Source organism: Anomaloglossus baeobatrachus, chromosome 1 (genome assembly GCF_048569485.1).
Source record: "Anomaloglossus baeobatrachus isolate aAnoBae1 chromosome 1, aAnoBae1.hap1, whole genome shotgun sequence".
NCBI classification, from domain to species: Eukaryota; Metazoa; Chordata; class Amphibia; order Anura; family Aromobatidae; genus Anomaloglossus; species Anomaloglossus baeobatrachus.
This window is the reverse complement of record NC_134353.1, coordinates 902,676,059-902,689,618: the sequence shown is the minus strand read 5'-3', so window position 1 is coordinate 902,689,618 and position 13,560 is coordinate 902,676,059. Positions and strand designations below refer to the sequence as shown.

Genomic DNA, 13,560 nt, shown 5'->3' with positions numbered 1-13,560 from the left:
TATTTACCCTGGATACGTGTGCAAGGAGGCCGACACTTCCCCAATCGGCTCCGCCCCCTCCCGCACTCCGCATGTGTACACACTCACACACACTCACACACACACACTCACTTTGTCCCCAGCCCTTCAGTCCCTGCGGCACTGATGTCCTCAGCGCCACGGCCCCGCTCGGCTCCGCCCCCGCGCTCCGCCCCCCCTCGCGCTCCGCCCCCTCACGCTCCGCCCCCGCACACAACGGAGTCCGACAATGATTTCTGTTCTTTGTCATCCGTTGTACAACGCATCAGTCACATGCGTCAAGCAACGCATGTGACTGATGCAAAACAACGGAAATGTGAACCTAGCCTTAATTGTGTGGCGATGAGAACTGATCCTTGTCCTGAGCTATTGTCCTGTCTCCCCTACATACAGACCCCCAGTTGGACATTTGGTACATATAATTAGGTACACCACATTGGTTGTGGTGCAGCTGAAGGTACCTGGGATCTTGTAGTCCTGATGTGATCTGGGAATCTTTATCTTGTCCGTTGTCAATATAAATGAACAGGTCTTACATTTCTTCTGGTTGCAGGGAAGTGTTCCTGTTGTTTTTGGAGAGGAGAGATCCCAGGTACCTTCAGCTGCATCACAACCAATGTGGTGTACTTCATTATATGTACCAAATGTCCAACTGGGGGTCTGTATGTAGGGGAGACAGGACAACAGCTCAGGACAAGGATGAATTCTCACCGCCACCCAGTAACCAAAATCCTGTGTCCTGTCCGACCCCTGATACTACTCTCCCCCACCCAGGGAGCGGGCCGGAAACCAAGTAATCAAAACCCCACAAATAGGCACCGACAAGAGTAAACGAAAACTCGCACACACTGCACTTAAACACGAAAGGGGGCCGTATGTAAACTGGAGAGTAAAGCAAAAGGGGTAGGCAATTAACGCACAACTGGAGGACTCACACACCACGCAAAACCGCAACTTGTAGATCACCATATAACAGGATAACCACAGGAACCAGGGAAGCAAAGCTATATCCGGCACTCAGCCCCAGTATCCACAACCTTATGAAGGGTAAGGGCAGCTGGTGATCAGCATCCTGAGCTCCAAGCAGATGATCACAAGCCAGCAGGAATTAACTCCTGCTGTACTGGAGAGCAGGGAAGCCAGAACAAGTCGATGCCCATGACAGGCTGTCCAACTAAAGAATCCCAGGCTGTTTATCAGACTCAGTGTGAACACTGTCCGACGCCACCATGACACCCAACGAGTTAAACGAGAAACACCACACGACACTGCTCTGTAATGCTTCATTTTCCCTGTGGTGGCGCTGCAGAGTTTTTGAAAACCTTGTACTTGATACCTCCACATCTTACAGCTAATTGGTTTGGGTCCCAGCGTATTGTTGGAGGGTCTTTTTAATGAAAAAAAAAATGGAATATCTCAAAGCAGACGGCTCCGTTATTGCAGAGTTCTTATAAAGTGTTACATTTCTTCTTACATTTGATCAATCTGTTCTAAACAGAAACTTAAGATAAATCCACATTTTATTTTTTTTAAAGTTCCTCTACTCTTATATTTTTTTTCAAGTTGTTCCATATTCTTGAAGCAACCCTCGTGTAATAATTTTTTTGTGGGGAGGTGTTTATTGCTGTCTGTTCTGTCTTCACTAGAGGGCAAAGCAAGTACAACGGTGAAGATATTAAATGCCGAAACACTGCCAAGAATAAGAGTAGGAGGAGGAGGAGGCGGCAGCAGCGGGGAGACTGAGACAGGCAGAGGCAAGCGGAACTTGAGGGCATCAATTAACCCATTCTATGCCACAACAGGACACGTTTACTACTTCTATGGGACGATATAAAGAAATCTCATTTGGATCTACAATTCTCAGAGTCAGTAATGAAGGAGGATGAGAAATCGAAGGACAAAATTTGGAGTAATTTAAGACTGTAATAATGATTGGATGGAAGTTAAAGGGGTGGTTCACTACTCTGTAGTAGTGACCATATCCCTGTAAAACTGATAGGGGAGGCTTTTTTCAAATAGCTTGTGTTGCCAATTCAGCCTCGGTAGTAAGACGTAAGGAGAAATCGGATATATACCGTGCTGATACGCGATGGTATATTAATATAATCTCTTTATTGTTCGTACAGGTCTACGCGTTTCGGAGACAACCGTCTCCTTCCTCGGGAATGAAATGCGTAGACCTGTAGGAACAATAAAGAGATTATATTAATATACCATTGAGTATCAGCGCGGTATATACCCGATTTCTACTTACGTCTTACTACATCTTATACACCTCGGGGCTGCAGCTGATACCAATTCTGAATGTGCTACACAGGGGTTGTGACTTGCACAACCTGAAAAGGTGAGTGTACTGTGATCCCTTTATATCCCATATCTCTACCGGGTAAGACCCCATTGCGCTATCTCTTCCACAGCAATTCTCTACTGGATCAATTCAGCCTTGGAGCAGTGCTATTGTGACGCCCTGGGCAAGCCAGGGGTCACAGGTCATCACACCACCACACCCTACATCCCAGTTAGGAACACCAAAGCTACCAAAATCCTTGTTGCCTTCCTCCAGGGGCTGATGTTCACACCAGGGGGTGGGCCAGGCGGTTGGCTCCGCCCACCGAGGAGTTCACAGCCCTGGAGGCGGGAGGAACCAGGCAGTCTAGCTAGGGGAGTGAAGGAGTAAACAACAGAGTCTAAGTGAAGTGAAAGTGAAGTAGTAGTGGAGCAAAGAAGAAAAGGAACAAAAGGGAGCGTAGAAAGGCCTGAAGTGAGTCCAGCTAAGTGCAGGACAGGTCAGCAAGGTCAGCAACAGCGGTGATCGTCTGGAGGGGGACTGCTCGGAGGTTGCTGGAAGGACCGCGGTCGAGTAGTGGCCCGGCGGTCTGGAGCAGTATACGAAGGACAGTCAGCACCAGGGCAGGGGCCTCTCGGACCCCGGCAAGGCTAGGAGTCGCCATAATTTGCCGAATCCGTCAGTGAAGGGGACGTCGATCCCCCAACAACCAAGTCCCGATTGAAGACAACCGTCCAACCATTAGTGAGGAACACCGCCACCGCCAGGGCACCAGCTCCTCAGGGCCAGCGTCTGCGGGCAAAGTAGGGCTCCTCCGGCCCATATCCAAGCCGGGGAGCGGGTTACCGGTGGGAACCCATCGCTACCAACTTAGAAACATCAGGTGCAGGTCAGAGGGACATCACCGTTACCTACTGGGAGAGCAAGTGCAGCCGTCCGTGGGAACCGTCTTTCCAGCCGTGTGGTTTACCGTAAAACTGTGTCAACGTCTCAGGCTGAGTGAGTACCACAGTGCCGCAAGGCACGGCGCTGCCCCCGCGTCCCTGCGCCCACCAGGCCCTGCGCCCTTTCACCCCATCACCGGGCCCCGGGATCACCAACCCCTACCCACGGAGGGGCAACACAACACCTGGCTGCTCCGCATCACCACTCCCGGGATCCCCATATTGAGCAGCGGTGGTGCTACAAATCACCACAACCGTGGGTGGCGTCACGGACAATCTCCCCAACAAAACCCCTTTCACTCACGGGCGAGGAGTGCCGCTCGAGAACCCCCGGGATCCGGCCCACCGCTCGAGCCACCACTGAGCAGCAGCAGCCGGACCCGAGCAGAGGGGTGAGCGCGGTGCCGGCACCCTCCTCCCCGCCCGCGACAACTTGGCGTCACGAACAGGATCTTACCGCTCTGCCGTTGGGTAGAGGTGCGCCTTGTAACCGCCGGAGGTATCCGGCTGAAAATTTCCAGAAGTCGCCATCTTTGGCGCGAAAAGTTCCCGCTTGAGCGTCTTCTCGAGTAGCAGAGGCGCGAAGGCCAAAACTCCGCCCCAACAGAGGAGTGGCCGGAAAGAAACTAAGGGGGACGCGATGGCGGCTGGCTGCATGTAACCGCAGCTATAAAAGCAGGGACGCCAGGACTCTGCAGTCACTCCGTTCCTGGAAGAAGAAGTCGCTATGTGGATGCCGTCCCGAAACACCGTGGCCCCCGCGCCGGGAACCGCAGCGTGGGTGGAAATCCGGACCGCACAGCTCCACCTAAGGCTGCAGGTCAAGATGCAGCTCCTCTTGGAGGAGTGGGAGACCGACATGGCGGACATTATAGCCACCGTGCGGAGACGCGAGGAGTAAGCGGAGGAAGGGAGGGTGAGTGACCCACGCCCCTATGTCCCCGAGGGACCGGTCGCTGCGGCTGAGGGACCCGGTCCAAGCCCTCTCCCTCCGCTGCCTTCTTTGCCACCCGTCTCGGAGGCCGTGACCCCGCCACTAGGCCCGCTGCCACCGCAACCGGTAGCGATACCCAGCATGCCCGCCCCGGCGGGCCGACCTGTAGCCGGAGTCCGTAGCAAGTCGGAGGTGTTGCCGTGGAAGGCCCCGAAGTCTGCACCGGAGGCAGCCCCTGAGAAGTTCCCCGAGTCGGAGCCGATGACCCGCTCCGAGCCAAAGGCCAAGCCGCGGAAAGCCCCTGTGCCCATCCCCCACACCTCGGCTGAGGTAGCGCCGGGTTGTTGCTGTAAGGCAGCGCCCAAGGCCAAGACACCGCGGGACACGCCGCCCAGATTCCTGACAGTGGGCAACGTCCAGGATGTCCTGCGGGGCCCGACCCGTGCGCCGGAGCTCGCAGCAGCCGTATTGGGACAGGGAGCCGCTACCGCTGGGCCTGGAGATCGGAGAGAGGGAGAGGAAGAAGGCCGAGCTGGTGGCCCGAGCTATCCGGGAAAAGGAGAATCTCCGCCAGGCCACGTTCCGTGTCCGGGGTCCGCTGTACGAGGGGCAGGTGAGGCGGTTTGATGTCCGCCGGGGCTACGGGTTTATCTATGAACCGGGCCTGGAGGCCGAAGTGTTTGTAGCCCGGCGGGATGTGAATGCCCACCTGCCTGAGGAGCATCCCGGCCGCAACCTAATGCCGGGAGACATTGTTCAGTACACCCGACACTGCGGAGAGAGGGGGTGGTTTGCCCTAGATGTCAAACTGCGGGGCAGCCAGGAGAGCAGAGTGAGTCCTGCACCCCCTCCCTCGGATGAAGCTGAAGGCCTGGAGTAGGGCAGCGGAGCACCGTTGTCCAGTCCCCGTTGGGACCACCTTTGTGTTGTTTGAAAGTTTAGAAAGTTTACAGAGATGATAAGAAAAATGATGATTACCGAGTACTTCACCTGATTCTTTGTGATTGACCCGGCCGGAGCCGGCACCGTTGTCCCCGTGGGGACCGTTTAAAAAGTTAGCATGGGAACTATCCATGGACAAGCCCGTGAACTTGCAGGGCAACCACAAACGTTAGTGGCTTGTAAATATGTTGTTTTACCGTACCGTTTTCCGCAGTTGCCGCCTCCGGAGAGGCATGTTGGAGGGAGGGCCCTCAGCAGAGCAGGCTGGGGCCCAGCCACTGCAGGAACCGGTGGCTACCCTCTGGAGGGGAAGATCAGATCCCGCTCGGGTAACTTGTGCTGGACTGTGGGTCAAGGGGTGCTGCCTGGGCTTTAGGGGCAGCATCAGGGCCAGGTTGCTTGGGTGGGAGAGAGCGGAAACAGTACCCGTAAAACCGTTTAGTAACGTTTAAGAAATGTGCCTCCCGTTGTGGGATGATGTTATGCTTTACATGTTATCTTTTTACATTTACAGAAAATAAAACCGGTGTTGGACGGGCAGCCCGCGGACGGTCTGCATTTTGCTAAGGGGGAATGTGACGCCCTGGGCGGGAACCGTCTTTCCAGCCGTGTGGTTTACCGTAAAACTGTGTCAACGTCTCAGGCTGAGTGAGTACCACAGTGCCGCAAGGCACGGCGCTGCCCCCGCGTCCCTGCGCCCACCAGGCCCTGCGCCCTTTCACCCCATCACCGGGCCCCGGGATCACCAACCCCTACCCACGGAGGGGCAACACAACACCTGGCTGCTCCGCATCACCACTCCCGGGATCCCCATATTGAGCAGCGGTGGTGCTACAAATCACCACAACCGTGGGTGGCGTCACGGACAATCTCCCCAACAAAACCCCTTTCACTCACGGGCGAGGAGTGCCGCTCGAGAACCCCCGGGATCCGGCCCACCGCTCGAGCCACCACTGAGCAGCAGCAGCCGGACCCGAGCAGAGGGGTGAGCGCGGTGCCGGCACCCTCCTCCCCGCCCGCGACACTATCGCGGTCTTCTCATCCCCATCGCGTAACCCCCCCAGAGTGACCTCTGAGATCTGGTGATGTCATGTAAACTTCCAGTTGACCTGACATCCCCGCTGCCCCAGTCTTCCTGAGTGACTGGCTGTGGGCGGTGTTTCACCGCTCGTCACAGCCCAGTGTCACAGCCCAGCATCTCGCGCACACTCTCCTTCACTGCAGGAGCGATGCTGGGCTATGACGTTGTCCTGTGACGAGCAGTGAAACACCACCCACAGCCAGTCACTCAGGAAGACTAGGGCAGCGGTGATGTCAGGTCAACTGGAGTAATAATTATAAGTTTATGACAAGGACATTTACTTCCATTTCTAACCAGACACATTTGAGTTTTTCATACATACGGTTTTAAGGAACTGTAATTTATTTATTTTTTTATTTGGATAGTCAAATAAACTTTGCAACTTTTTTGGTGATACAGGAGACTTAATTTTTGTATTGTTTTCATATAGAGAGGGAGCGAGAGGGAGAGAAACAGTCGCTCACTACAATGGCAAAGCGAAGATGAGGGCAGCGGTGAGGTCAGGTCAACTGGAAGTTGACCTGACATCACCAGATCCCAGAGGTCACGGACCCGGGGGGGGGGGGGGTGTCATGCGATAGGGTAACTCAAAGACAGAATTGGCAAAACAAGGTATTTAGAAAAAAATTCCCCTATCAGTTTTACAGAGATGTGGTCACTGCGGAGTAGTGAACCACCCCTTTAATATCAGAAATTCACCTGCAGCTTCTGGACCATCATAGAGGAAAATCAATACAACTCATAGGTTTCCCATTTATTTGTACAGTAAAATAAATAGATAAATAAATAGATAAGATTACTTTAAACAGATCCCATATGTTTTACAAGTTTTGGGCAATAGTCCCCACTAAGTATGGAGAAGTCTGGCTTAAAAACAACAACACATCGTCAATGTAGCGGCAACAACAGGATATGATGAATGCCCCGGGGTAGCAGAACCATCAGAAGGAGCTTTAGGAATTTAGAACCCAGTTTAAATTGAAAATTTATTTGATTTATTTTAGCTTTTTTCTTTCTAATCAGACAGGTAATCAAGAAATATACAAAAATGTACATTATTTTACTAAAGTGGCTAAAATGCAAAAAAAAAAAAAAAGAGTTACTTATAGTCTATGAGTCATAGACAAAAACTGTCAGCAGTATCTATTGAAATGTTTGTGATGATTTGGCAGATCTGGAGCTTTACAAAAGGCAACAGGCAAGCGTAAACCCTTAACCTCAAGATATTTTTTGAGCAATTTGCAGAAAGCGACTCCAAAATGCACTATTCTTCCAGGTGTAGTGCAGATGTATAGATGTGGCAGAGGTGCGTTTTTCATTTAACACTATGCGCGGCCAATGCCACTCATAAGAGCTTTTTAACCAATTAATTTCTGCCACTTCTACACCCATTCCCCCCCGGATTATCTCTGAGATTTGCTGTACAATTTCTTAATATGCAGATAAATATACGATACCTTTGCGTGTCTGTTGTACTGAAGTTATGACCCCATCTGAGCAGATTATTGCAGTTTGCAATCATTGAGTTCAGGCCTCTGCAGTCAGAGCTATGAAGAGTAATCCAATGCAGGGAAGTGATGAGACACCCAGTCCCCTAGGGTTAGACTGTGCTCCAGACAAGCCTGAGTTTTTGGCTTGTACTCTGGTCACACCACCCACTAAACAACCCTACCGGTCCCCCCACCCAACAACATCAGCACGTCACATCTGAAGGTAAAGACCAACCCTTGTGTCTTCATTCAGAACACGGAATCCGGGCCAAGAGTGTGATTGTAAACCTGCCTAATAGCCACACCCGAGCCACTAATCAGAGGGCCCAGCCCCAGCTTTCCCTGCTAATATCTCTGCTACAAAAACAGTTCTGGTTCCGTGCTATGCCCACTTTTGATTAACCCCTGCCTGGTCACACAAGCAATATGTGAACTATAGCGAAACTAGCCACAGAGAGCTAATATCAGATTAGTTATATTCTTCTACATAAAGGCAGTATTATAGTAGTTATATTCTTGTACATAGGGGGCAGTATTATAGTAGTTATATTCTTGTACATAGGGGCAGTATTATAGTAGTTGTATTCTTGTACATAGGGGCAGTATTATAGTAGTTATATTCTTGTACATAGGGAGCAGTATTATAGTAGTTATATTCTTGTACATAGGAGCAGTATTATTGTAGTTATATTCTTGTACATAGGGGCAGAATTATACTAGTTATATTCTTGTACATAGGAGCAGTATTATAGTAGTTATATTCTTGTACATAGGAGCAGTATTAGAGTAGTTATATTCTTGTACATAGAAACAGTATTACAGTAGGTATATTCTTGTACAAAGGAGCAGTATTATAGTAGTTATATTCTTGTACATAGGAGCAGTATTAGAGTAGTTATATTCTTGTACATAGAAACAGTATTATAGTAGGTATATTCTTGTACAAAGGAGCAGTATTATAGTAGTTATATTCTTGTACATAGGAGCAGTATTATAGTAGTTATATTATTATACTATACATAGGAGCAGTATTATAGTAGTTATATTCTTGTACATAGCGGCAGTATTATAGTAGTTATATTCTTGTACATAGGAGCAGTATTATAATAGTTATATTCTTGTACATAGGGGCAGTATTATAGTAGTTATATTCTTGTACATAGGAGCAGTATTATTGTAGTTATATTCTTGTACATGGGGCAGTATTATAGTAGTTATATTCTTGTACATAGGAGCAGTATTATAGTAGTTATATTCTTCTACAAAGGAGCAGTATTATAGTAGTTATATTCTTGTACATAGGGAGCAGTATTATAGTAGTTATATTTTTGTACATAGGGGTCAGTATTATAGTAGTTATATTCTTGTACGTAGGAGCAGTATTATAGTAGTTATATTCTTCTACATAGGGGGCAGTATTATAGTAGTTATATTCTTGTACGTAGGAGCAGTATTATAGTAGTTATATTCTGGTACATAGGGGCAGTACTATAATAGTTATATTCTTGTACATAGGAGCAGTATTATAGTAGTTATATTCTTGTACATGGGGCAGTATTATAGTAGTTATATTCTTGTACGTAGGAGCAGTATTATAGTAGTTATATTCTTGTACATAGGGGCAGTACTATAATAGTTATATTCTTGTACATAGGAGCAGTATTATAGTAGTTATATTCTTGTACATGGGGCAGTATTATAGTAGTTATATTCTTGTACGTAGGAGCAGTATTATAGTAGTTATATTCTTGTACATAGGAGCAGTATTATAGTAGTTATATTATTATACTATACATAGGAGCAGTATTATAGTAGTTATATTCTTGTACATAGCGGCAGTATTATAGTAGTTATATTCTTGTACATAGGAGCAGTATTATAATAGTTATATTCTTGTACATAGGGGCAGTATTATAGTAGTTATATTCTTGTACATAGGAGCAGTATTATTGTAGTTATATTCTTGTACATGGGGCAGTATTATAGTAGTTATATTCTTGTACATAGGAGCAGTATTATAGTAGTTATATTCTTCTACAAAGGAGCAGTATTATAGTAGTTATATTCTTGTACATAGGGAGCAGTATTATAGTAGTTATATTTTTGTACATAGGGGTCAGTATTATAGTAGTTATATTCTTGTACGTAGGAGCAGTATTATAGTAGTTATATTCTTCTACATAGGGGGCAGTATTATAGTAGTTATATTCTTGTACGTAGGAGCAGTATTATAGTAGTTATATTCTGGTACATAGGGGCAGTACTATAATAGTTATATTCTTGTACATAGGAGCAGTATTATAGTAGTTATATTCTTGTACATGGGGCAGTATTATAGTAGTTATATTCTTGTACGTAGGAGCAGTATTATAGTAGTTATATTCTTGTACATAGGGGCAGTACTATAATAGTTATATTCTTGTACATAGGGGCAGTATTATAGTAGTTATATTCTTGTACATGGGGCAGTATTATAGTAGTTATATTCTTGTACATAGGAGCAGTATTATACGAGTTATATTCTTGTACATAGGAGCAGTATTATACTAGTTATATTCTTGTACATAGGGGCAGTATTATAGTAGTTATATTCATGTACATAGGAGCAGTATTATAGGAGTTATATTCTTGTACATAGGAGCAGTATTATAGGAGTTATATTCTTGTACATAGGAGCAATATTATAGGAGTTATATTCTTGTACATAGCGGCAGTATTATAGTAGTTATATTCTTGTACATAGGAGCAGTATTATAATAGTTATATTCCTGTACATAGGGGGCAGTATTATAGTAGATATATTCTTGTACATAGGGGGCAGTATTATACTAGTTATATTCTTGTACATAGGAGCAGTATTATAGTAGTTATATTCCTGTACATAGGGGGCAGTATTATAGTAGTTATATTCTTGTACATAGCGGCAGTATTATAGTAGTTATATTCTTGTACATAGGAGCAGTATTATAATAGTTATATTCTTGTACATAGGGGGCAGTATTATAGTAGTTATATTCTTGTACATAGGGGGCAGTATTATACTAGTTATATTCTTGTACATAGGAGCAGTATTATAGTAGTTATATTCCTGTACATAGGGGGCAGTATTATATTAGTTATATTCTTGTACATAGGGGGCAGTATTATAGTAGTTATATTCTTGTACATGGGGCAGTATTATAGTAGTTATATTCTTGTACATAGGAGCAGTATTATAGTAGTTATATTCTTGTACATGGGGCAGTATTATAGTAGTTATATTCTTGTACATAGGAGCAGTATTATAGTAGTTATATTCTTGTACATAGGGACAGTATTATAGTAGTTATATTCCTGTACATAGGAGCAGTATTATAGTAGTTATATTCCTGTACATAGGAGCAGTATTATAGTAGTTATATTCTTGTACATAGGAGCAGTATTATAGTAGTTATATTCTTGTAAATAGGAGCAGTATTATAGTATTTATATTCTTGTACATAGGAGCTGTATTATAGTAGTTATATTCTTGTACATAGGGGCTGTATTATAGTAGTTATATTCTTGTACATAGGGCAGTATTATAGTAGTTATACTCTATTTCCATCGCAGCCTATCCCCTATATCAGAAATGGTTAAAATTAATATGAAATCTTTAGCTTTGACTATTAGACTCTATAAAGAAATATCTTTTACTGACAACAAGCAGAGAAATTTGAAATGGAGAGAAATAAAAAGTGAAGTTTTTTTTTTTTTTAAAACCTGCAAAGCTTTTAATTTTACAATGATAAGTACTTATATACTGTATATAAAAAAATCCCATAAAAAAGACAAATGAAAATTATCTCCTGCAAAAAATGTAATAATGTAATGTTGGCGCCCAGGTTAACACCGGGGAGTGATAGTCTTGACTACAGGGCAGAGGATGACGCTGCGCATTCTAGTCGGATAATAACAGGACCTCGCTGTAATTTTCTTTCATTAGCACCACAGCTAAGAGCACATAAGAGTCAGATGTCAGTGACAGGTTACAGTTTTAGCAGCTCATCCATTAGCACATTAGACTTGTATGATAGCGGAAAATCCAGGACACACAATGGTGCACAATGATCCTTTGTAGCTAAATCACAAGTTTATGTCTACATGCGGATTTTACACTTGGATCTTGTAACATTACTTGTGAATTGCTGATCAAATAAATTATTGCTTTTGATCATTATTGGTTATTTATCTACAACAAATTGACAACATTTATTTTTTTACACATTTTTTATTTTAATGTTTTCTTAAAAATGAATGTGTGAAATAAGATTGGGGGAAAGAAAAAAAGTGCCATGTTTTCCTAATCTCGGCCAACCCTGTTGATAAAAGTCACAAAGTCCCCAAAATGGCTGAGACAGGGGCGAAATTAAGAATCTATAAAAATATCCAGAATGGCTGAGACTGGGGCAAGATTAATAATCTATAAATGTCTCCGGAATGGTTGAGACAGGGGCAGGATTAATAATCTATAAAAGCCTCTGGAATGGCTGAGACTGGGGCGAGATTAATAATCTATAAAAGTCTCCAGCTTGGCTGAGACAGGATAAAATTAATAATCTATAAAAGTCCCAAAAATGGCTGAGACAGGTGCGAAATTAATAATCTATAAAAGTCATCAGAATGGCTGAGACAGGAGCAAGATTAATAATCTATAAAAGTCTCCAGAATGGCTGAGACTGGGGCAAGATTAATAATCTATAAATGTCTCTGGAATGCTTGAGACAGGGGCAGGATTAGGAATCCATAAAAATCTCCAGAATGGCTGAGACAGGATAAAATTAATAATCTATAAAAGTCCCAAAAATGGCTGAGACAGGGGCGAGATTAATAATCTTTAAAGGTCTCCAGAATGGCTGAGACGAGCGAGATTACTCTATAAAAGTGCCAGGAATGGCTGAGGAAGGGGCGAGATTAATAATCTATAAAAGTCTCCGGAATGGCTGAGACAGGGCCGAGATTAATAATCTATAAAACTCCCCAGAATGGCTGAGCCGGGCGAGATTATTCTATAAAAGTGCTCAAAATGGCTGAGACAGGGCCGAGATTAATAATCTATAAAAGTCTCCAGAATGGCTGAGCCGGGCGAGATTATTCTATAAAAGTGCTCAAAATGGCTGAGACAGGGGCGAGATTAATAATCTATAAAAGTGCTCAAAATGGCTGAGACAGGGGCGAGATTAATAATCTATAAAAGTGCTCAAAATGGCTGAGACAGGGGCGAGATTAATAATCTATAAAAGTCTCTAAAATGGCTGAGGCGGGTGAGATTATTCTATAAAAGTGCTCAAAATGGCTGAGACAGGGGCACGATTAATAATCTATAAAAGTCTCTAAAATGGCTGAGGCGGGTGAGATTATTCTATAAAAGTGCTCAAAATGGCTGAGACAGGGGCACGATTAATAATCTATAAAAGTCTCTGGAATGGCTGAGATGAACGAGATTACTCTATAAAAGTGCCAGGAATGGCTGAGGAAGGGGTGAGATTAATAATCTATAAAAGTCTCCGGAATGGCTGAGCCGGGCAAGATTATTCTATAAAAGTGCTCAAAATGGCTGAGACAGGGGCGAAATTAATAATCTATAAAAGTCTCTGGAATGGCTGAGATGGGAGAGATTACTCTATAAAAGTGCCAGGAATGGCTGAGGAAGGGGCGAGATAAATCATCTATAAAAGTCTCCAGAATGACTGAGATAGCCAAGATTAATAATCTATAAAACTCCCCAGAATGGCTGAGACAGGGGCGAGATTAATAATCTATAACCAGTGGTTCTCCAGCTGGGGCAAAACTACAATTCCTACCAAGGCCACAGTCTCTGGCTGACGGGACATGGTGGGAGTCGT

The 13,560-nt window shown here is 45.0% G+C and overlaps 1 protein-coding gene across 5 annotated transcripts in view; it reads right to left on the bottom strand.

Annotated features, from left to right (window-relative positions):
• ZBTB7C (zinc finger and BTB domain containing 7C) overlaps positions 1–13,560 on the bottom strand; it is a 288,510-nt gene that overhangs the window by 49,423 nt on the left and 225,527 nt on the right. Inside the window, exon 1 of one of the 5 annotated variants that reach the window (XM_075327266.1) lies at positions 7,664–7,814. The exons of the other annotated variants lie outside the window; for them this stretch is intronic. Within the exon in view, the coding sequence (XP_075183381.1) occupies positions 7,664–7,728 (65 nt within the window). The 5' untranslated portion in view covers positions 7,729–7,814. Of the gene's footprint in view, positions 1–7,663; positions 7,815–13,560 lie in introns of those variants that run through there. 5 annotated transcript variants of the gene reach the window in all.